Raw genomic sequence first — 25,000 nt, 5'->3', positions numbered from 1 at the left:
AAATTGGGGATAATATCTCCGTCACACAGGAGAGTGCAAAGCCAAAAGCCGGTGAGACGGGCAAGCGTCAGTGGGGCCCTCCACCCCCAGACCTCCAGGAATACGACCCTTTGATATCACAGCAGCTAGTCTGCCAGTCCAGGGAAGAGGGGCATCCACCCCTCCTTCCTCCCTGCATCTCTCAGCCCACCAGCCTGGTCTCCGGGGGAGCTGAGGGTGAGGAAGTGGGCGGAAGTGGAGAGAGCCAAAAGCAGTGATGGGGAGGCGGTGGGGAGCTATGGCAAGCAGAGAAAGGAGAGAGGCACCAAGAGAGGAAGAGAAGGGAAAGATAAGGAACTTAAAAGTACAGGACACAGAATATATTATTTTGACTATCAGTTATTCAAAAGTTTAATGCCAGATTGTTCCCGTAAATGACCATACCCCACAAATAATGTTTAGTTGTATTTGTAAATGGCTTCCACCCAGGCCTCTGGAGTTCAAACCTGCCCCCCTGGGGCATGTTTGCACCCAAGTGCACTCACAACCTACATACAAACAGGTCTGGCAAACAGAGGGGCAGTGTGGTCATATCTAGGCTAAGGTGCTGATGCAAAGATAGTGCCAGTACTACTGCACCTATCTGGCCTGGCCCGGTGGGGGTATCACGTGAGCTGGAGGGACCCCAAGGACTCCTTTCTGCAGGCAGACGAGATGGGGAATTTTGAGACCAGCAGAAGCTGCGGGCGACAGCTTCTCTCCCACACTCACTGACAATCTGTATTTGGCTCTACTCCCCACATCCGGCCAGCTCCTACCTGCCTTCCCTATCCCCAAATCCCATGCTAGACCCTACCACTTCTCTATGTCCCTACTCACTGTGGTTTCCCATTGGGACCTTAACCTTAAATTCACTGGGGAGCTGCGATAGCCCAATTCATCACTGTCCGTGAAGAGCTTTGAGACCATCAGATGGAGGGCACTGGGGATGGCTGAGCTCCAACTGTGCTGAAGCCACCGTTTTAAGAAAAATGGGGTTAGCTCTTGTTCTCTTTAGGGTGGGCTGTGGACAGAGAAAGGCAGCCTCTGTCTGTGCCTGTGTGTTCATGCCCCTGCTGGCACGGCGATGGGCAGGGCAAAGAATCATCCTAGGACTAGTAGGAGAGCCCTCGTTTGGAGGAACTAAGGCCCTTGGGTACTACAGCAAGGGGGCCAGGTAAGTACATGGACTAGACAGATCAGATCGTATCAGACCCAAGTGGGAGACCATATGGAACTAAAAAGTACAGGCCCCAAGGGCTTAAGCCTTCCCTACTGCCTTCACGCCGGGGTGGAGAAGAATCACTGAGGGAAGTAGGGCCTCTGAGAATAGGAAATGGCAAGGTCTGAGAATCCTCCAGCACAAAGCAAGGGGGTAGTTATTCCTCACTAATCCTCATTTTGGCTGCCAGAGCCCCATGGGGTTAGAGCTCTCCGCCTGCACTAAGCCACGTCCCAGTTGTCGGTCTCCTCCCCTTGAGGAGTAACAGATGCAGCCCTCTCCGAGTGCCACGGAGAGATGCGCACAATCCCATTCTCCCCACCTCCTTCATGCATGTCTGTCCTCTCACAGTCCCCCCCCAAGCCTCCCAGCAGCAGCGGTCAGATCCCCTTCAAACAGCTCCTCATGCACGCACCCCTCGTCGTATGCTAACGTCCTATCATGTCCCCACGCCCCCCCCCACACCACCACATTCCAAGCTTGTTTCCGTGCCATATCATGACCAACATGCCTCCCTTCTGGTGATTGACTCAGGAAGCGCCACCTGTGTTTTCATTCCCCCCCGCCCCACACCACCCCTGGCCTTGTAGCCAGAGGCCTTTGGCGGAGGCGAGCCAAGCGAGCAAATGCTTTTTCAAGATGGAGATGAAATTCCCCCTCCATTGTGTCAGGGGAGTCATCAGCTGAGAGGCCCAGGCAGAAGGAAAATGAATGAGTTTCTCTTTAGAAGACAGCTGCAAATTCCTAAGGGACCCCAAACATGCCCCAGAGCAGGGGTCATTGCCCACTGGCACTTTGCAACAACACCAGGCTTGCTCCCGTGTGTTTAGCCAAAGCTGAGGGCTGCTCTGCTACTTTCGTTTCTAGAAGCTGAAAGGGCATGAAGGAATGACCCTCTCAGGTCCTAGAGTGTTTCCAATATGTATGCACCCCTTTATCTCCTCTTCCATTGCAACCAGGTGATTGACATGGAGAAAACCCAGTTTAGTATATTCCTCTCCTCCCACAAGTGCTTGTTCGGGGGGTAGGGAGGAAGGAGGATTCTGACTAGGCATTCAACGGGAATGTAATTGCCACTCACCTCCATTTGGTATTCAGTGGGATCAAATTCAGTCCCGGCATGAATAGGTGCAACTCCAGTTGAAGTCCCCACGAGCTGCTCTAGCTTACAGAAGTACTGTCTTTGACCTTTGTGTTAGTGGCTTTTCCTGCTACATCCCCCTCATCAGTCTTTTTGTGTAAGTTATGCTCATTTTGTGTACCTGCTTAAGAGTGCATGTTCCATTGCTTGGCCAGTTCCATCCACTCACTCTCATCCAGCAAAGCAGGTTTCAGTTAAAGCATGCAAGCAATCCCATTGGCTTCCACAGGGTTACTTGCACGCTTAAAGTTCAACATGTGCTTAAAGTCTTTTGCAGGATAGGGTCCCTGATGACTAAACTTCAGCAACATGCAACTTTTACCACTGTTGTCGTCCCTCCCAAAGCATTCCATGGAAGTCACACCCACTTAGTGAAGAGTGCACTTCGTTCTTAGGAGATTACTAGAAAAAGGGGCTTGGAAGGGGAGCTGGGAGTGATGGCAAAGAGAAGCAACAGATTATATCCATATGCCCAGTGCTGTACCATATATTTTAAAGTCAGGTAGCCTTTACAGAGTTTCATTCCATCCTTCAGCCCCTGTGACCATGCACTGCCCCATTTAGACTTCCCTGGATTCCAATCACTCTCAGCAAAGGGCTAGGATCCAGAACAGTCTAAGGGACTGGGAATTGGATATGGAACCTCTCTAGATGTCCTGCTCCAATGCATCTTAGGATGGAAGTGATCAAGGTCATTACCATCTGTCCTATACACTGGGCTGCTGTTGGGGAGGGGCGGGAGAGACAGGGGCCCACTCCAGTTCCAGTAAGTTACCCTTCTAGCATCCTAGCCACATACACCAAGAAATCTTCTGTACCATGTCTGAAGACTTGAGCTGAACACTGGCGAAGTGATCCTTGTTCTGTTGCTTTAAGAACTCCACCTCCATCCCCTCCACAAATCTCTCCCTTCCTGGGGGCTATAAACTATAGCCAGGTTTAACTCTACTGCCGGAATTAACTGCTAGTCTCAATCAGTCCTCTGAGTTAGGCTGATCACAGATCGGCTCAGGAATGCCAATCAATCACATACCCCGAGAAATGCTGCTCCTTGCTTGTCTCACTCATGTCCCACCCTCAGTTCCATCTTCTCCCTCTCCCATTTGGGGCTCTTCCCAAGGTGGGATCTGTTCCAGGGCTCCCCAGCTTCTCTCTGCCCCGCAGTGGGATTCACTCTGTCCACTCTCATGGCGCTCTCTCCCCAAAGACAGCAGGGATCATGGTGGGAGCTGCCCACTTACCATCTTGGCACATGGCTAAGAACATAAGAACGGCCATACTGGGCCAGATCAAAGGTCCATGTAGCCCAGTATCTTGTCTTCCCACAGTGGCCAATGCCAGGTGCCCCAGAGAATGATTCAGCGGGGCCCAGCAGCTACCCTGAAAGGTACTGAAACTTGACGGTGTGGGAAGAAGACATGAGTTCTCAGGGGACAAACCATGTAGCACAGAGGGCTTCACAATGGGTTACTGTCCCTCACTTATTTAACCCACCTTCTCCTTCAGGTCACAAGACCCATTCAATGGCATTAATAACCATCCCCCTAGTGGTGGGAACAAAGCCCATTAAGCCCTCAACCTCCTTCTGCAACCCATCTGATCCTCCTAGCTCCTCTCAGCGGCAAGACACTTGAGGTGATGGGGAGGTCTCATCTTCCCCCTTCCTTGATACCAGCTCAGTGGCCCAGGCCAAGGACCATTTATCTACCTGATCTCTACACCTTGTGTCAGGCCTTGTAAATGTTGTTATTAATATTCAGTCACACTGGTAGGCCCGTGCTAATTGGAAGCCCCAGGCATAACAATTCACCCCAAGTTCTCTCTGGCTTGGTGGGGGTGAGGGCACGGATGGAGTATACATGGGCCTGAATCAATTTCTGGGGCCCCACTACAGCACTGGATTTGATTATAGCTGGAGTCTGTCTCAGGGAGGATGGTGGGGACTTCCTGCACACTAGCAGCTCGATCACAGCCTGTCTCTCCTCAGTCACCAGAGCCGGAGGGGGAGGGCAGCACCCAGGTAAACTGAACAACGATGGCTTTGTCCAAGCAACGACATTTAAGAGAGGCCTGAAAGCAAACAACCGTACTAAGGAGCGTGCATGCACTGGTCTCCTTATCCCTCCTAAATGAAAGCCATGCCCTTGGTAATCCCATCCACCTCTCCGCTCCCCTCCTGGGCGAGCCCACCGGCAAAACACAGCCCCCATTCTGCTCTGGAATGCGCTCTCCGAAACTTAATCTAAGTGCAAAGCCCAGGCCAAATCCCCCGATGGCTTCAACCCAGTGACAGCCCCCTCCCATCCAGCCTCTGAGAGCAAGAGCTGCTGGTCCACTCCACTCTCCCTCTCCTTCTCCTCCTACCCAGCCCGACCTAAACATTTCACTTTTGATTAATGTCTTGATGACAAGCCAATAGTTCTTGGCTTTAACACAAAGCCAGCCCCCGTTTTGCACAAACATCTTCGCTCCTTCAATTTCTTAGACATATCCCCTTCCCCAGCTCCCTCCCTACCTCCTCCGAGGACCATCTGAGGGAGTTTAGGAAGGAGCTCTGTCCATTGGCTATTACGGATAATGGCATTCTCCTCGTAGACATGCCCTGTCAGAAGTGCTACCTCTGAACACCCCTCTCCCCAGCATCAGCATCTCAAGAAGACCATGTCCCCACCTCAGTTAGGGTTGCCAACTTTCTAATTGCACAAAACTGAATGCCCTAGTCTCACTCTTTCACTGAGACCCCGCCCCCTGCTCACTACATTCCCCCTCTCTTGGTGGCTCACTCTCCCCCACACTCACTCACTTTCACTGGGCTGAGACAGGGGGTTGGGGTGCAGGGGCAATGCAGGCTCTGGTTGGGGGTGTGGGCTCTGGGCTGCAGTAGAAGGCTCCAGGCTAGGGGGTGGGGCCAAGGGATTTGGAGTTATGGAGAGGGCTTCATGATGCCAACGTGAATGCCTCCACTGCCAAGGATGTACCCAAACTGAGTGTGCTGCCCCAGTCGAGATGCACCCATAACTCAGCACACCCTCTGACTTGAGTGTAGAACCCAGTTTGAAACAAGAACCCCTGTCAGAGATGTGCCCCCCATCACATTTACCAGGGTTCATTTTGAGTGATTTCCAACACTGACCAATTTTTAAGTCAAGTTTCCAAGTTTTTCTAAGAGATCCGCTGTGGGAATTATGTGGAGGAAGTTCTCTGGCCTGTATTATGCAGGAGGTCGGACTAAATGATCACAACAGTCCCTTCTGGCCTTGGAGTCTATGAATCTTTTTCCTACAAGACACACTCAAATATGAGGGTAGCCCCCGGAGAGGAGATATACCCTGAAGTACTAGCGCAGCCCCACAGCGTGACACATGGACCAAAATTAATGAGGCTCCGGGATCTCAGGTCTCCCCAACCCAAGCATCCATGATACAAGAGCCGACCCTCCATACAAATAACACTGCAACGTGAGTCAGAAACGCCCCCTGGAAAGGAAAGCACACCCCAACATATTAGACACTCTGATGTCAACAACGGCACCTCGAAACACCTCCGCTTAGAGAGACAAGCCTTGATACAAGACGCATCCGAGTATGATCATGCCCCCAAATAAATGAATGTACTTCCCCCACAACATGAGAGGAGCTCAAAGAAGAGCCCGGCTCCCTACCCCTGTTGGCTGTATGCAAACACCGCCTCTCTCTAAACAATACAAGAGCACCCCTCTGAGCCCTTCCTCTCTCTGGCATGGAATAGCAGGGTTTCCTTTTAATCTGAAGGAGGCAATCCCAAAGCCTCTCTTCAGTTCTCCTGAGCATTTGTTGGGGTTGTATTGGTTATTTACCGCTCCCCTTCCTTTCTCTTCTCCTTTACCCCTCCTTCCGTGGGTGATCTTAACTCTTCCATATGACACCGTAAGGGACTGCTTTTTAGAGAGCTTCATAATAGGGGGGCTTAAGAGAAACCTTCCATGTGACCAACCAAAACACTGATCCGTGGTGCAGCTGTGATGGCCAAAACTCCAGGAATTGAACTGGGGAGCTCCTGCTGAAAAAGCAGGGCTACTGCAGCTTGCGCTAAAGAGCACAGCTCCATAGGTGAAAGCTTTAACAGACTCCTCCTCTGTGGATTGGGGACAGGAAGAGACAGGTAACACACACTGACCAGTAGGTTACACAGTCCAGGAGGTGATGTGGCTTGCAGTGTCCCATAACGTAGCCCGTAGCTGTACTCACCCTGTCACCACAGGGTGGAGAGAGAGAGATTCCAGGAGATTTTTTGTTGATATAGTCTCAACCAAGAAGTCAGATGCCATGATGATACCTAGGTGCCTTAGAAAAGCCTAAGAGTGATACCGTGAGACACAGCAAGAGAACCAGGCAGATGGAGAAAAATAAATCACTCAATCTCAAGTGCAGACATAGGTACAGGGAAATATTACGTTATTCATTGGTTTATGCAGTTACTCTTAGAAGGTATCATGATACGAGCTTGCAGTCTATCACATACAAGGATCACTTTGCCTATCGCTAAAGTAGAATACGGCAGGCCTCTGTGTCAAATATGCTACAAAACAGCCCAGGCCAAGGGACTATTCCGGAAGCCTGGGATCAGACTGTGGATCCCAGCATGAGCAGGGGTGCCTGGTGGCACCATGGGAGCAGCCTGCTCCACTGTGTCTCAGAGGCTGCCAAGCCCCCAAACAGAGGCCCAACCAATGAGAGGGATCAAATGCAGAGTAGTGGGGTGGGAGAAAACAAAAGCTACTCACTGGCTAAAGTCACTGTGGCTGGGACGCTGGCAACAACTCCCTCCGGCATGCGGGCGATGCACTGGTACCGGCCCACAGTGTGATTGTTGAGAGCCATAATGATGAGCTTCCCCAGCTCAATGCGGATCCCCAGCGCCTCATCCGACCTCACCAGCTCCTTCCCATTCAGCCTCCAGGTAACGTTGACTTTCGGGGGCTGTACCACACACCCCAGGCTCACCAAGCCCCCATACTTTTGGACGGCGGAAGCAGGTTGGACAGTGACCTGAAGAGATTCACCTGCATGGTGGAGGCAAGGACAAGATCTCCACATGAGCATCAGCATACAGAAGAGCAGAGGGAGATCTCCTCCACTGTCACACTACATACCCCGTGCCACTCTCCCCACGCAGAGCAATTCTTGGAACTGTACAATGACTCAGTCTCAAGTTGAGAGAGGCCCAAGCTGGAAAGTCCAGCTCTGGATTTTGGACACCCCAAAGCTTAAGTGTGTATTTGGATCCAGGGATTTGGTTTGGTCCATCATAAAGCTGGGGCTATAATTCTGCTCTCAAAACCTCTGGGTTATTCAGAGTTCTGGTTCAGACCCTCATCTCTAAGTCACTACTGGGAGGCTGCTGCAGTGGCTAAGAATGAGACGGAGAAGCTCTTCTGCTTAGGGATAACAGACCACTTGAAAAACCTGAGCTCCTAGAGAGCTGCTTAGCTTCTAGGAGAAGGACCCAGAGGAACTTGGTGTCCAAAGCATGCAGGAGGCAGGCTAGGCTTGTCCAGGCATTGGAGCAAAGGTAGATTAAAGACTACACTGGGGCCAGAGCCACCAAAATTTTGCCTGCTCATGAAACATGCTGTCCCTTGCAGACAGCCACTCACCCTGGCTCAGCTACAGACATGCAACTCCTGATCCCTCTCCTCTCGTTTTGATGTGGCTTGAGCTGTGGGCAGTACACTGAACTGCACGGTTTATCTCCTTTTTGCTGGATCCTATGTTGGCAGTAAACAGTCAGGCAGCAGGAATCCACGGCGCACTGTGCATTCGGCAAGTGCGGAACTGGAGCCCGCTGATCTCAAGGGTCCTTTCTTAACCCTCCCCTGCACTAGGGCAGTTTTCCAGAAGGAAAGGCAGCCTGGAGCTCTCAGTTGTCACACAACTTCTTGAGTGCTGGAGACCCTCCCCAGCCCGTGACATGCTTCTCCACTGCCACCAACTATCAAGGAACGGCAAGAAGGAGCAGGTTGTGTGGGAGTGGCTATCTGGACTGTGGATACTATAATCACCCCAAAAGGGGGATGGATTGTTGGACCAGGTGAGCGGAAGTGGGGTTCCCTTCAGGGGTGGGCGTTGTTCGTCGCATTAATGAAGCAGTGGGGTCAATAACGCCCCCTGCAGCCTGTATGTGGGGAGGGCATGGGAAGATTGTCCCTTTAGGATGGGGTGGGGCGGATCCCTTTGAGATGGAAGCAGGGTCCATTCCTTCGAGACCTTAAGGGCCTGCAGTTATTTCAAGGCAGAGTAGAAAAATGGGTAAGGAGTAAACTCACCCAAATTAGCAAAGCAACCAGCAGCTGCTAGGATGAGGCAGGTGACGGCAGCCGTTGGTCTCTTCCGTCCCGGGGTCATTGTCATCCTGTGCAGCACAGCCTGGGGCAGAAGGACCCAGGCGGCGTTCCCATAAGCCGCCTCAGGGCCTGTGGCTTCCTGCGGAAGACAGGAGGGAGATGATCAAACATGATTCTCAGATGCTTTTTCCTCAACCAGCCTTCCCCAGTTTCAACAGAGGAGCCCACAAACCCCAGCAATGGCTGAGACTGAAGGCCCGAGCGGATGGACAGAGGTAGGTATATGTGTGGTGCCTCCTTTTCCAACTCCCCTCCCTGGGAAGTGGAGGATATTGTAGGCACCTCTGGTTTCATTGCCTCCCTAAAGGGACTCTTTATAGGAAGAAGGGTGCAAGCCAATGCCTTATGTTGCTCCAGTACCACCTACCCTCCTTACGGGAGCAGTAGTGGCATAAGGGGCCTATGAACCATCATACTTCTCTAGCACTTTCCACCAGAGGAGTCACTCAAAGAGCTATACAACCATTAATGAAGCTTCACAAAAGCCCTGGGTATTATCACCCTTGTTTCCTAGAGAGAGAAACTCTGGCACAGGAAGATTAAGGGTATAATTTTCAGGGGTAAACCGATCAGCGGCTCCCATTGACTCCAACTGCAAAAGTGCATGTTCAGCACTTCTGTAAGCCTGGCCCTAAGTGACCTGTCCAAAGTCACACAGCCGGTCAGCCACTGCATCAAGTCTCGGGTATATACAAAATCTCCCTAGGGAGGACATCCTCAGCTCTCTGTATATGGCTACACACTACACACTCCCCAGGTCAAATTACACCCACTGAACACTGTGCTAGGCTATCAGTGTACAAGATACCTCTTTCAGGAGCAAAGCAAACATTTCCAGCTAAGTGCTGCTTAAGAAGTTTGTTTGCCAGATGCTATTGCCTCCCTCCTTGGCTGTGGTTATAAGACAGCATTTTGGTTTAAATGCTGGGAAAAATCAGTGAAGGGGCCCACACAGTCTCCTTGGAAATGGCATTTATCACAGGCTACGTGGAGAAATTTTTATGTCATCCCTGGATCTATGTCTCCAGCTCCAATTCACAGACATTTCCCCATTTGATGCACGTTTTAGGTTTGAAGGAATCCAACGCTGAAAGGAGAAAAGTTGGACCTAACAGCTCGGAGTGCCGGCTATGTTTGCATCCCAGCAAACTTCATGCAATTTGGATTCAGAACATCGCAGCACTGCTTGCAAGAGTCACAAACTTCAGACACCCTTGTGATGAACCTAATCTGAATTTGGAATGAGCCCCCGATAAGCAGTGTAGGGTGGCTTCAGGTTTTGTTGCCAACAGCATTCCACCCAGCTCTGCTCAGGGAAACTTTGCATGTCAAGTCAGGATCACCTGCAACCAAAGGCAAAGGATTTAAGGAAAGGAGACATTCCTCCTGTATTATGTGGGGATACGTGCAAGAGGTTTGAGTACTATTTGTAGTGCAGGAAATGGCCAGCTGGGCTGTGCTACTTAGAAGGATTAATTACTGGCACTAGCTGGCTGGCTGGTCCCCTTGTTTGAGATGTCAGAGGAGAAGCCAAAGACGGACTAGACCATGGAGGCCAACAAAGGAGACGATTAGTACCAAAGAAATCCACATTTTTTGGCCATCTGAAGAGCCGCATTATCAGCTGGCGAATTGCTACTAGCATCCTCCTGGTGTCTGGATTCTGCAAAGCAGTGCTATCCCCCTAGGCTTTTACACCACAGTCATCACTCCTGCAGCCTATGCTGAGCTTAGCACACACAGCTGGCACAGTACCTTTCTATGTCCATTTCAGTTAAAGGGAAAAGAAAAAAAAATTATACCATGAACGCTTCAGGCGTGAGGCCTGGCAATATCAGATCTCTAACAAAGGGGGTTCCTGAGTTAGGACTGGAGATTTCACACTCCAGGGTGCTTACATGCCAGGAAGTGCTGGGTGTGTATTTGTATATGCCATGCTTGGCGGGAGGGGGTTAGGAAGTGGGTAAGGGCTGAGGTAGAAGGTATTCTTCAGGCAATTCAAAAGAAAGGGCTTTTCTGTAGATCTTGCCATTGATGAATTCAACCTCTACAAGCCAATTCAGGCTTCTTTCCTCCAGTTCACATATCATAAATAAATACATAGCAAATGGAATATATGGATGCCTTCCAACTGGATAAGTTCCATGAGTAGATGACATTCTTTTTCAATTCCTATCTTAAACTATTGTGCAGTGTTGAGGTATGTTGTTAAACAGCTGCCAAATTCCACCTCAGAGTGGCTGCTTTTCAGAAGTGGGTGAAGTGATAGTGTGTAGCATGCTATGGGATCACTCTGAATTAATTTAGTGTATAAATATATCAGGCCAGATTCTCATTTTCGCTACAGTTCCTTTTTGTCACTCCCGCAATATAAAGAGTCCTTAAAGTAAATGTAAATATAACAACATTTATATTAAAAATAATTTACACCCACTTTCAGGCTTGTTTACATTACCAGATTTGTGAGAAGAGGGCTTAGCATAAATGAGAATCAGCCCCCTTATTTATCAGTATCTATATAATAACATGCTCACTTTGTCTGTCCCACAATGTCCTCTAAACTGTCTACAGCAGTGTTTCTCAATGACCTGTCTGTGGTCTGACACCAGTCCCTCAGATCTCTCTGACACAGTTTATAAAGGCAGCAAACCAGTCCCTGGTATCAAAAAGGTTGAGAAGCACTGCTCTACACAGGACACACTGCCAGCCCAGCCCAAGTGAGTGTGTTCACATTGCCCTCAAGTGGCTCATGGCAGATTTAAGCCCTTCAACTATTACACAAATTCCCACTCACTTTTATTTTATCAAAAGATTTCATTATCTGTAACTTCAGGAATATGCCAGCTATAGTTCTGAGATCTATTGAACATGTGTGATCACCCGCAGATTGCAGTGGTGGGGAGGATACGCCAGGCTGATCAGGAGATTGTGCCCTTCTCTGTCCAACAAGGACCATACCGCTGTGATCCAGGCCTTTGTTATCTCCAGGAAAGACAACTACATCTTTCTTTATTTGGGTGTGAGCAGGAGCATCACACAGAAGCTACAACCCATTTAGCACGATCATTGTGAGCACATCACTTCAGTGCTCCACTCGCTCTGCTGGCATCCTCTTCACTTCCAGGTTGAATTGAAAGCCCTGGTCCTAATCTACAAAGCCATACATGAGCTACGGCCTGCAGGGCCTGCCTCAGGGACTACCTCACTATAGCTGAGGCTCTCAAAGACAGCTGCACTCCACAGTGACAATGCAGCAAAAGAGGCCAGGTTCAGTCCCTAGCAGTGTGGGGATTCTCTATGAGCTATGGATTCTCCATGCCAGCTGTGCAGGCCCTTCCCAGAGGAGTGCAGACAGAGACACGCTGGACTATATTTACACCAAGATTTACTCAATCTCACTTCTATCTCACTTCTATACCATGATCAGCTTACAATGAAGCTGAGAAAGGAAGGATGATCCAGTAGCAAGGGCATCCAGTAGCTAGTACCCACAGATTCAATTCCCTGTTCTGTCCCAGATTTCCTAAGTGGCCTTGGGCAAGTCACTTAGTTTCTCTCAGCCCTATTTCACCATCTGTACAATGGAGGTAATGGTACTCCCTACCTCAGAGGGGCGTTGTGAAGATAAATGCAATACAGACTGTGAGATGCTCAGCTACTGCAGCAGTGGGGGCCACATAAGAACCTACACAGAATAAGTAATTGAGGCAGATGAAAATGGCAAGAGGGAAGAGGAATGAAAGAAGGTAGGGAAAAAGCAAAAGCCAGTCTCAGATTGGTGAGAGAGACCAAAAGGATCTAATTAAGACATGCATAATAAATTGATATGTACAATATGATACCACAGTGATAGGTGCTTTGCAGAGAGATGAGGTAAAGTCACTCTTAGTGACTGCACCATACAGAGGATAAGACCCAATTCCATTACACATGGGAAGCTTCCATAGGATACTAGTTAGAAAAGGATACTGACTATTTCCCATCCTCCTTATCCTCCCATGCTCCCACAGCCGAGGATTAACAACTGGCCCAGAAACTCTTCCTGCCAAGAGTATCACCTACTCACCCATGCAACTGCTGCACTGTAAACCTCTAATTATTGCCTTAAGGTGCATCTACACTAGAAAAAGTAATATCCTTATGTCAATAAATGCAAACAACATTGCTGCTGTACTGATGCCAAACCCCTAGTGTAGACAGGACTAAGGAGGTGCTATCTCCAAACCTGCTCAAAGCATGGCAATACACATGCCTGAGCCCCTTCTAGGCAAGTGCTTATGCCTCTGTCATCAGTGATGCAGCTGTGCTATTGCTGGAAGTTGCTAAAGTACAGGTACTAATTATACTAGCGTAGACAAGATCTGTCAGGTAGCTTAGGCCTAAAATGTGGGTTGTTGTTTTATAAGATCTAACAAGAACAGAAACGTTTTCAGGAAATTAAAACAAAATAATCAATACAATTTTGGTGGGTTGGATTTAAGTTTTCCCCTGCAGTGCTGGAAGCCTACACCGAGTGAAACAGACTAGCTCAGTTTCACTGCCCATGTGGATGGCTTTGGCAGAGAGAGGAATGAATACTGGAAGGAAAAAAGAGGTGCTTCTTGGAGTATGTGCTGCAGGGAAGGACCTCCCTGCAGGCCTCCATAACCCCCTTGCCAGAGGCTTTTCACTGAGGCAACAAGCAGAGATGTGCAATGCACCCTTCCCAGCTAGGACCATCCATGTGCACACAATTACAAAACTGATTGCCAACATTGGAAGAAAGGTGAAGGGCAACAGGTGGCAGAAAATTGAGACTGATCCATTCATTTGGCACTTGATGGATTAAATGGTGCTGTTGGTGGAAAGAGAAGAGCAGGACATTTAACACAGTAAGGGTGTGGTACTTCCCCAAGCCCCCAGTCAGAGTCGTGGCACTAAATAATGACCTTTCCTTTCATAGCTGGGAGCCAAGTGTAAAAAGTAAACACGCAGCATAAATGGGGGGAAAATGAAAGAAATAATTAAAACGGAAAGAACAGTTAATATCCAGGGCCAGATTTTCATATGTTCAGTCGCACTCACAATCAGAGCCAGATTGTCGAAAGCACTCAGCTCCCAACATATCAAATGAAAATTCTAGTCCTAAGGTGGTGGCAGTAACACAGGCAAGAATTTTAAGAAAGTAGATTGACTTCTATCTCAATAGCGTTCCAGTAACCAACCTGGCTTTCTTTGTATCTGGGAAGGGGAAAGATGCAGAATGGAGCAGCTCAATCCCTGAAACGTCCCCGTCTCCCAGCTAGATTTCTGTTGCATGCCCAGAGGTTGCATGCCTAGTACATGTTTCCCCTAGCATTAGGCGCTGATAGGACTGCTGTCCCACGGGAACGATTTCCACCTTTCTACCCATATGTGTAGCGGGACCTTACTCAAAATGTCGCTAACTTCCTCTTCTCCTCCCCTGAAGGCAGCTACACTGAGAAACATCCCTTTTCCTTCCATCAAGATGTGAGCCCTACACTATCAAAACTTCACACTCACCAACTGTCCTGGGAAAGAAAGGGTTAAAGTCAGGGGGCCGGGGGGGGGGCCTTGAGAGAAAAAAAAAGAAAAAAGACCTTTTTCTTTCTTTCTTTCTTTCTTAATTATTTCCTGTCAGGTTAAAATAACAATTTCCTGTCAGTGCAGTGAAGGTACCAAGTCCCTTTCAGACAGCCCAGTAAATCAAAGAACTGGGCCATTAGCATAGTGAGATTAACAAGGGCTGCATCAGATGTGTGGGGTGAAAAAGCTGTCAGCCTAGTTCCCTGCCACACACACTGCACTGGGGGTGGAGTGGATGGGGGCAGGGGGGCAAGAGAGAATGAGGTTGGGAGGGGAGGGAAGAGAGTAGGAGACAGAAGAGAGATGTGAGGAGGAGATGGAGCGAGGGCCAGCACACTTTGCATTAAACACAGGCAGCAACAGAAGTGTTTGCTGATTAGAAGCTGAAGGTTTTACTGAGGAAATGCTGCCCATAGACCTAGGCCCCCTCCTGCTTAACGAGGGCCAGCCTAACAATTCCTGTTACTACCACACTGCCTGTAATTTATGAGGGTCCCAAATGGAAAACAGCCCCTTTCTACCCTTGGGCATCAACATGCCCTTTACAGCTCCAGGGGAGGGGGAATGGCCTGTGAGGAAGGAAAAATGAAAAGCCAGAACGGACCAGGAGGAAAAATGCTGAATCTCAGGAGAGCGTACCCTGTCTCTGACATCCCTCTTTTCCCCCACATCTCTTGGACTATGGACTGCATTAGCATGGGCTGGCCTTGTGATTCAGTGATTAGAGCACAGGACTGGGAATGAAGATGCTTTGGTTCTGTTCCCCTGCCATTGCCTCATTCAGTGACCTTAGTCAAGCGACTGTGCCTGTCTGTGCCTCAGTTTCCACATCTATAAAATAGGGATACCACCACCTTCTTAAAGAGCTTTAGTTCTGAGGAGAAAAAGTGCAACAGCAGTGCCAAGTATTACTGTTATTTTTTAAATTATTTCTTGCTCTCCCTATATCCTCCAGCACAACCTGAGCTGAGATCAGGGCTAGCACAATGCTAAGCCATCTCCCATTGGCCTACAGTGGTATGGGTACCAGATATACTAAAACGGAGGGAGGAATGGGCAGGCCAAGGAAAGAGTATTAAGGGACTTCTCCAAGGATAATCTGGATCTCAGGGCAGCTGTCAGATAAGAAAACATGGATGCCTCACTGTGATTGGTAGTTAGATGGAATCATCTAAAAAAATAAAAATAAAATAACTATTTTGTGTGTGTGTTGAAGGTCCAAGCTGTCTGCCCTTGACGACAAGCTGCTGTGCCGAGCTGCCTTTAAAAATCCTAGCTGCACTGACTGCCCAGCATGTCAGAGCTGAAGCTGAATATGAAAACCAGGACTCCTGCCCCAGGATCCTTGTATCTACCACCTCAGAACAGCTGTGCCCCAGACCACACTTTAGTAGGGACGCACACATAAATTTGCCATGTGCTCTTTTCCCACATAGTAGGGGCCACCACTGGCTGAGAGGGGCCAGAGGAGTTAATGACACTGACAGTCCAAGAGAGTAAACCATCCATTTCTTCTGTTATTTGGTGACATTTACAAGGAAGTTGAGGCAGGAGGCCAGTTTGCATTGTCAGCATCAGGTCAGATGTACCAATCTGTGCACACTGGATTTCTGAGAGACCATCCCTATTGAATATCCAGGCTTCAAACAGTAGGGACATTTGGCTCTAGATCCAGATAAAAACTTAGGGCTTGTCTACACTTAAAATGCGATAGCAGCACAGCTGCTGTGCTAAGGACTAAATTTTTGGTTGTTCCAGGCTGCTAGACAGTGGGTTACTTCTTGGATACAGAGGAGGGGAGAAATAATTATATCTGGAAGAGAAGGATTGTTTTGTGGTTAAGGCACTGAACTGGGCACCTCCAGAGATCTGGTTCAATTCCAGGCACTCCCACAGACACCTTCTGGGCCTTGGGCAAGTCACTGAATCTCTCTCTGCCTCTGTTCCCCATCCGTAAAATAGGGATATTTTCTCTCTAATCTGTTGTCCGTTTTGTCTATTTAGACTGTAAGCTCTATCCAGCAGGGATTGTCTCTTACATTGTACAGTGCCTAGCACAATGGGGCCCTGATTTCAGTTGGGACCCCACTAGTCACTACTATTACACACGTAATAAACAAACATGCAGCACTTATATAGTACTTTTCTTCTGTAGATCTCAAACCACTCTATACTAGGCCATGCTAGTTTGAAACTGAAATATTAAGTAGCATTAGGAGGTAAGCTACCACTTGCCCCCACAACAGAGAGTCTAAACAGGGTTAATTTTAGAGCTTGACATTGTTGGGGAAGTCACAGTGTTAGTACGCTCACTCTCCTGGAGAAGTTTCAAGAGTGAGATAGCTGTAGTGGTGACAAAATTTAACAGTAACATTTAACAGTAGCTGCACACTCAGTGGACTCTATTTAGGGAGAACCTGGGTTGTGGGAGGGGGGAAACTGACTGGTGTATCTAAAGTAGTAGACAAATATTTGTGTGATATTTGTATTACAGTCCTTACTAATTCTCAATACTACATCATAATGCATATGGGCATATAGAGACAGAATTAAGATTGTGCTTTCATCTTAACATTGGCATTCTCTGACTTTGGAATGATTAACTCCGTGACCTTCAATTAATGCCATTTTTTGTACTGAATATCCACGTTTTGTTTTGTTTTGTTTTTCCTTTCTCCTAAAAAAATTTAAAATGATTTTTTTTGGAGGGAGGGCAGGAAGGAAAAAATGAAAAAAGGAACACTCAGTCTCTAAAACTTTATGGCTCTTGCTGGCTGTTCCTGAGACCAGACTCTGGCCCAGTGATCTCAGTCAAGGAGGAACAATGGAAGCACAGAAATATCAGATTAAACTCATCCTCGGTGTTCAGATGGTTAAAGCATCCTGAACATAATTTGGGGTGAGCACAGCATCACTGTTTTGCAAGGTAGCAAGTCTGCCTTGGAAGTGGTGGATCATACTTGCGAGGGGGTGTATCAGAAGACTTTGCAGGGAGAGACCAGAAATTTGCTTAAAGTGGCTTTGAGTACAGAGGCAGAAGTACCCCCCAGAAAGAATTAAGTAGGCCCACAATGGAAAATAACCCACATACTTAGAGCAGAACTGTTACACAAACAAAACAAAACCAAATACATAACCACTGTTATAAGCCATTTCATCTTCCTCTAATAGGAGGCTATTGCTACTCAGAACTCTATTCTACTAGAGCCCATGGTACCACTATAGAGAGATTGGATGGCTCAAAGATAGGAATGGGATAGAAAGCATTCCATTGCTAGTTTGGCTTAGGTCACTAGTGAGAGAATATCAGTCATATCTGACAGCTCTTTGGTGGCCTATGTGAAATGAGTATCGTTTTCTAGCGAGCAGCTGTCAGCAATGCCAGTAAGCCGCCTTCTAAGCAGTTTCAGCAGCACAGCAAGGGCTGAATTGGCTATGGAATCTGGACTCCCGCTCAACTGAGAAGTGGTCCTTCTGATTTGGGATGGATGGATAGGGGGCACTATGTGAGGGAAGCTTGCCATGTGGTGTACCTGTCCTGTGCATAGAGGACTTTGGTTCTCCATGCTGCCAAAACCCAACACCTTTAACCAGCCCTAAATTCATTACAAATATACAAGGCAAGCAAAAGGGATGTCTGAATTTTCCTGTCACATCCCAGACTTGTGCCTCTTTCTGTAACCTTCCTTATTCCATCGCCCTTCCCCAAAAAGGAGTCTTGCACCAAACGCTAATCGTCTGAGTTTCTCTACCCTCTGCCCCCCCGACAATGGCTTCAGCCCTTTAAAGGATAAAACCTCCTTGTCAAAGTGTAAAGAAAAAAGAAAACTCGCATCTTTTCTTCGCTATATCACCCCACTCCCGCATCCCACACACTTAATTTCCCCCCCCAACTCCCCCTTCCATTCTGTATAAATTCAATTTGACAACCCTGCTAATTGGATAAACGCCACTCCCTACGCTCCTTTAAGACCGTGCGCTTTTCTTTTCTTGCTTTTGGAGGGTGATTGTGGCTGTTCTTTAACACGAATTCCATCTGCTTTATTTCTCCTCTCCCCATTCAACACCCCTCTTGAATATTTATGAGGCCTTCCTTATCCCCCCCCCCCTCGCTTTCCTAGCCCCCTTCTACTGCACCTCATCTCCCGCCCCCCACCAACATCCATTTCTCCATCCCTGCCTGCCTCAGCCCTTCTCCTCTCCTATCTCTCATTGCCCAGGACAATAACCTTCCAAATGCCCCTTCCCCCCCTTTTGCTTTAGATAAACACAGGCAGTGTCAAGTGTGAGGAGAAGCGGGGAGGGGGTTCAACTGCCAGTCAAGCCTCAGGCCTTCAATGAGGCCTAGAGGCTTACCCTAATCTGCTGCATGCTTGCCATATGGGAGCTGTGTTGCCCTGGGAAACACTAACAGGCAGAACGGAGCTTAATAGAGTCCACATTCATTGTAATGCAGTGAGATGGCTCGAGGGACTATTGCCCCTTGGGTCGGTTTTCATTCTTCTGTTCCCCCTCTTTCTTCCTTCCCCCCTCCCTTTTTTCTTTCTTTCTTCCTTTCAAAAGGCCGAAGTCCCTGGAGAGCTCTAATCTGGAGAGGCTGGGGGCTCAGAGAAGGGCTGGAGTTTTGGGTTGGGGGAGAAGAGAGGTGGTTGAAGACGAAGGAGAAGAAAGCAACGAATAAGCATAAAGTGGGCCAGCTGTCAAGAGGAACCCAAGCCCGCTCTTCGGGCAAACATCCAGCCCAAGTTGGCGTAGAGGTGGCTTTGGGGTCCTTCTGGTGGAGCCATCTTTCCCCAAGTGGCTCGGCCCTTGTCTGCTGAGCGCAGCCCTGATTGCTGAAAAGGCCTAGGCAGACTGAGCTACGAAACCTCTTCAGAAATAAAATGCTCCAAGAAAGCAGAAGCTGTGCCGGGGTCAAGCTCAGAACTGCTGCCCTCTTCCTGCTCCTTCTCTGAGCCACTTAGGCAGGGATCGAAACACCTAACCAAACAACCCTCCTAAATTCAACTCCCACCAAGGAAAGCTGCCAACAGGCTTTAGAGGATTTCCCTCACCATCTTCTCTAGCCCTTTCCTCCTTGATCTATCTGCAGAAATTCCAGCCTTTTGGTTAACAGCCACTCTAGTGTCACTTTAATACCTGACAGTCCCCAGAGAGACAGGACATTTCCAGCAGTTGCATAAGGGACAATCTCAAAGAGCCAATGAACCTTTCACACCTCTTAATAGTATCATCCTGTGAGATTCCAAGCAGCAGTCCTCTGCTTTGCAACTCAACCTGCCCTGCACCCCAAACAAGCTTTCGGAGAACAGAGACGGATCAGCCTGTAAAACCAACAGCGACGTCACTGTTCTGCTCATGGAGATTTGCTACCTATTTGGCAGACCATGAGATAGCCTCTTTCCCCCAGCCTGTTCTTTGTGGGTTTGTCCCACGGATGCTGCAAACTCAGCTCACTGAACAGTTACATGGTTCAATTTATTTTGGACTCTGCAACAAAACATTGCATCTGCACAGAGTATTGAGATGTGAGACATACAGGGGACAGAGTCGCACATGGACAACAGTGTGATGTGGAGATGCAAAAAACAGTGTCAGAATACCATGGGTTAATACATTGATTTTAGAAGCAAGGGATTTACTGTATTGGATCAGACCATTGGCCCATCTAGTCCAGCATCCTACCTTCTGCCACCCCAGAATACTAGTTGATCTGCTATTTGCATTATAGTATTACTCAAAAGCCACAGTCAGGGTCGGGGCCCGGTTCTGCTAGGTGCTGTACAAACACATAGTAAAAGCCGATCCCTGCCCCCAAAGTGTTTATAGTGTAATTTACAGGGATTATTCTCACTTTAGGATGTGTTACATTACTGGATTCATGAAGTTACTCACCCATCTCCTCCTTTCAAATCCCGCTGCAGTATTTTTTGACCTGCAGGGCAAACAAGTGGCACCCTACTCCTAGATGACAGGCCACAACTAATCAGTGACATGTGTCTTTGTTTTTGTTTAACTTAAACACCCTCAATTCACTGCATTCCACGTCTCTCCTTCTCTCTCCACTATTCAGTTCTCCTGCTCTGTCTCCACAGGGGGACGTGGTAGTCAAAGGGAGAAAAGAGAGAGAGAGAGAGAGAGAGAGGGACGGGAGGGGGAGCATGGGCAGGTGAGGCAGACACACTTAGTGAGAGGAGAGTGACAGACTGCAACAGGTTTCAGAGTAGCAGCCGTGTTAGTCTGTATTCGCAAAAAGAAAAGGAGTACCCGTGGCACCTTAGAGACTAACAAATTTATTAGAGCATAAGCTTTCGTGAGCTACAGCTCACTTGCATCCGATGAAGTGAGCTGTAGCTCACGAAAGCTTATGCTCTAATAAATTTGTTAGTCTCTAAGGTGCCACGGGTACTCCTTTTCTTCAGACTGCAACAGTGGTAAACAATTTCAGGAGGGATTTTTTCTTCTGCTCTGGCCTCCTAACTAGCTAAAGGAGGATTCCCTCAGTGTAGGCATTGCATGATCAGCCCAAGGCCAGCCTGCACAGGCCGCTCGCCAGCCTCAAGCATGCTGGAGTAGGGGGCATACCAGGGCAGGCCCAGAACATGTAGCACAATAGAGATCCTGGGTGGCACAGCTACCCACAAACAGTTTAAGCAGGGCTGCTGTAATGCAGAGAAGCTTCCTGGGCTATCCAAGTTATGTCAGTGGCCATTTTGGTCCCCAACCAGCCCAGAATCAGAAGAGGGCAAAGGTAACTTTAAAGCCATCTTTGTCCCCTATCCCCCGGGCAGTGGCTAGGTGAACGGCACCTCCTGGAGCAGTAGCACACAATCACAGCCTTCTACTGTAGGAAGAAGAACAAGTAATCAAACCATACACAAAAAAGCAACAATCCTCAACTGGTTTAAAAGAGAAGGCAAAAATAATTGTATCCCAGACAAGCAGTGTGGAATATGGCAGGATCGGGGCCCTGGCCTGGAAGGGGGACCTATGGATCCACACAATTTGAACCAAAAGATCCACTGAACAGACGGGGCACTGCCAGCATGTTGGAATTCATCAGGACGACTGGGGAAGAGTCTGTAGCGTTGGCAAGCCAGGGAGCCAACGGTTCCACAATTGGTCAGGAGGAGGGGATGGAAGGAGCTTTGGCTTGTTTGAGTCTAGGCCCCAATTAGGTTTAACCCAGCCCTGAACCCTGGGGTTTTCTTACTGAGCCAAACCAACTGACAGAATATCAGCCAGAGAGAGGAGCAGAGGAAGAGCGGATGCTCCTCTGCCGGGAGTCCCCAAGACACAGATGTGCCTGTGGCTTGGGTACGTTACTCCGGGCGCTGAGTTTGTTTTTCATTCTCATCCTTTCCTAACAAAAAACAACATTTGAAGTCTGGGGCCGGGGCTGTAATTGCCTGTTGGGCAGGAGGAAGGCCTGAAAGGAGACAGGCTAGGCAGACGCAAAGGAAACAATGCTGGGCAAAAGACCAAGGGTTTCAGAGGCGGTGGGAGCTGGGGAGGCAGAAAGGGAGAAAAACAGAGAAGAGGGGTTTAAGGAGGGATGGACGTTGGAGATGGTGTTTGGCAGGTCCCACTATGCTGTGTTTTGCCCTGACTGCTAGAGAGGTTCAAGCAGCAATGATCAGACAGTGCTGTTTTCTCATTGCCTTCCCCATCTGATGCATATCCCCAAAAGAGCCCCAAGAAAACCCTCCTGCCCAGAAAGGCCTCACACCAGTCACTAGGGTGTGAGGCAATAAAGAGGCAGGACCCCATTGTGCTGACTGAAAAGGTGATTCTTTTTTGAAGCTGTCCCAGACTGACAGATACCTGGTGAATACACATCCGATGAAATGAGCTGTAGCTCACGAAAGCTTATGCTCAAATAAATTGGTTAGTCTCTGCCACAAGTCCTCCTTTTCTTTTTTGCGAATACAGACTAACACGGCTGCTACTCTGAAACCTGACAGATACCTAGTGTCACCACACCGGCCTTTCCTAAAACCTGGTCTAGATTCAATAGTCATGGAATGGGCTGCTGACTGCTTTACAGTCTTCCAAAGGAGGAGGATTGCATAGCGTAATAAGGATGTGACGGAAAGCTGGGAAGAGATTGATCTTTTCTTCCACGTCTCAGTCATGTTATATGGGTCAGGATTACAGTACACATTGACAATATATTTCACAGTATCCACTCACTCCAATAGCTACTGATACAATTTCCTCTCTTTAAAAAAACAAAAATACAAATGCAAATAAAAATTATTAACCACAAAACCAAAGACTCCACTACCACAAACTAATACAGCCAGTTAATCAACACATGGAAATACTTTAGAAATGTCGAACATGGAGGTCGGAGTACCGGACAGCTGTCAATAACTACCATCTCTGACTCTGATTACAGAACTGCTTGTTCTCAAAACAGTTTATTGTGCAGTGCGCTCAGATTCAATTGTAAGGGGACTGTTCCCCCTCACTAACATTCAGTGGGGCTGTTTTAGTTGCTAGCTCCCAGTACTAAAAGGGGGGTTGATGGTAAATCAGGACCCTGAGACTGACAGTCCCCAGGAACAATGGGGAGAAGCCAATACTCCAGGTCAGCATGAACGACAGGGCAGGCAGGCTAATCAGGGAGTCAGGAGGCCGGGGGGTCCTGTCCACCTCCCTTTGAGCTGGAATTGTCTGAGTCAGACAGAGTGGGGCCGAGCTAAGGAGAAATCAGGGGCCCAAGCTGAGCTGGGGGGCAAAGCTGTGCCAGATCCAGAGGGACCAGAAAAGCAGCCCAGAGAGAGCAGACCCTGTCCTGGGAGCAGAGCTGCAGCCCCACAGCCAGAGGCACAGCCCCGAGAAAGCAGACTTGCTCTGGGAGCAGAGCTGCAGCAACCAGAGCCAGAGGGGCCAGAAAAGCAGCCCAGGAAGCAGGTCAGTGCTGGAATCAGAATCACAGAAGCAGCCTGCAGACCAGACCTGTCCTGGGAGCAGAGCTGCAGCAACCAGAGCCAGAGGGGCCAGAGAAGCAGCCCAGGGAGCTGGAGGCAGAGCAGCAGCTGTGCTGAGGCAGAGTGGAGCTGGAGCTGGGGTTGGAGCAGTCCGGGGCCCGGTGTTGTGAGTGGCTGGGGAGCGCGAGGGGACACCCTGGGCAGTGGGCCCAGCACAGGGAGACGCCTCAGCCAAGAGGCTCTGCAGACAAGACTCGGAGGGGGATTAGTAACCCTGACAGGGCGGGGGCAACGCTGGGAAGAAGGGCCCTGACACCTAGAGCATGTGGCCACCACCAGAGCAGGTGTCCAACCCACAGCATCCCTGCAGCACAGCCAGGGCCTGAGAAGAAGGCCTGGGACTTACAAGGAACAGCCTGTGAACTGCCCTGACATTCCAGAGACACTGTTTGATGTTCCCTGCCACAGAGCGGGGTGATGTTTCCCTTTAACCTTTCCCATTTTTCCTTATTCTTTTTAAAATTAACTGTTGATTAAATAACTTGCATTTGCTTTAACTTGTATGTAATGGTCAGTGGGTCAGAGAAGTGCCCAGTGCAGAGAGAGTCCCCCGGAGTGGGGACACCCTAGCCCCTGTCCTAGGTGACCACAGCAGGGTTGGGGGTCGAGCCCCCTAGGAATCCTGGGCCCAGCCTTGTCGGGGTTACGAGGACTCTGCCAGACAGGAGAGTGGAAGGAGAGTCCTCAAGGGCAGGGAGGCCACTGGGTAAAGGAAGTGGGAGCAAGGATTCAGATCCTTTCGCTAGCCTACTTCACCAGGGTAGTGCAGAAACCAGGAAAGTTCCCCACAATAGCAGGACTATCTCCCCGCTTACACAGAGATGACAGTTATTCATGCTTTTGAAAATCAGGCCACTTATTCAGATGCCAAAATATGGATTAAGGAGCATAACTTTAGAGTCCTATTTTTGACAGTCTTGGTGGTAATTTTTTAACTGTAGTTCTGAGACAGCATAGAGTTGGCAGCAAGAATATAATGAAAACAAAGGTCACACCAGGAAATAGCTACAGGCAAAACAAAGAATTTGCAAGTGATAAACCAGTGTCTTTCTGTCTCAGTGAGGAAATAGGTTGTTCCACAAAGCAGAAAAAAAACTTGGACAGATGTTTTTAAATATTTCAGCTTTTTTAAAATATACAATCTTACCAAGTACATCACACAGTCAGCATAGGAGTCCCTTCTAGAGTTAGTTATTTGATCTAGAGAGAATTGACCAAACTTTTGTAATCCAATGGCCCACCAGAGATTTCCTGCAGTAACATTTCTAGGAGATTATAAAAAGGGTTTGATCTTGCTGCCACTGAAGTCAAGAAAAGGAGTACTTGTGGCACCTTAGAGACTAACAAATTTATTAGAGCATAAGCTTTCGTGAGCTACAGCTCACTTCATTGGATGCATCTGAAGTCAAGGTGACCTTTGCCTTGGCTTCAGTGGAAGCAGGCCCAGAAATTCCAATCCACGAGTCTGAGGCTAGTTTAACCCAGTTAACATCAAATCCGAAAGGGTGCACAATGCAGACAGGACAAAAGACTTGCTGGTACAATCAATACAAAGTTTAATCACCAGCTGACTGGCTTTGGAGGCATCCCCCATCACATACTGTACAGGGAAAACTGCCAGTAGTTTGCACTCTCTCCATCATTGACCTGTAGCT

General features: G+C 48.6%; 1 protein-coding gene across 8 annotated transcripts in view; it reads right to left on the bottom strand.

Moving 5' to 3' along the window:
* BOC (BOC cell adhesion associated, oncogene regulated) overlaps positions 1-25,000 on the bottom strand; it is an 82,413-nt gene that overhangs the window by 27,690 nt on the left and 29,723 nt on the right. For all 8 annotated transcript variants that reach the window (XM_043511932.1, XM_043511938.1, XM_043511946.1 and 5 more), the window contains 2 exons: positions 8,686-8,842; positions 7,144-7,422 (listed from right to left, as the gene is read on the bottom strand). In XM_043511932.1, coding sequence (XP_043367867.1) covers positions 7,144-7,422; positions 8,686-8,770 — 364 coding nt within the window. In that variant the 5' untranslated portion in view covers positions 8,771-8,842. The remainder of the gene's footprint in view (positions 1-7,143; positions 7,423-8,685; positions 8,843-25,000) is intronic.

The sequence above is a fragment of the Dermochelys coriacea genome, chromosome 1, assembly GCF_009764565.3.
Source record: "Dermochelys coriacea isolate rDerCor1 chromosome 1, rDerCor1.pri.v4, whole genome shotgun sequence".
Lineage (NCBI taxonomy): Eukaryota > Metazoa > Chordata > Testudines > Dermochelyidae > Dermochelys > Dermochelys coriacea.
This window is presented reverse-complemented; position numbering and strand designations above follow the sequence as displayed.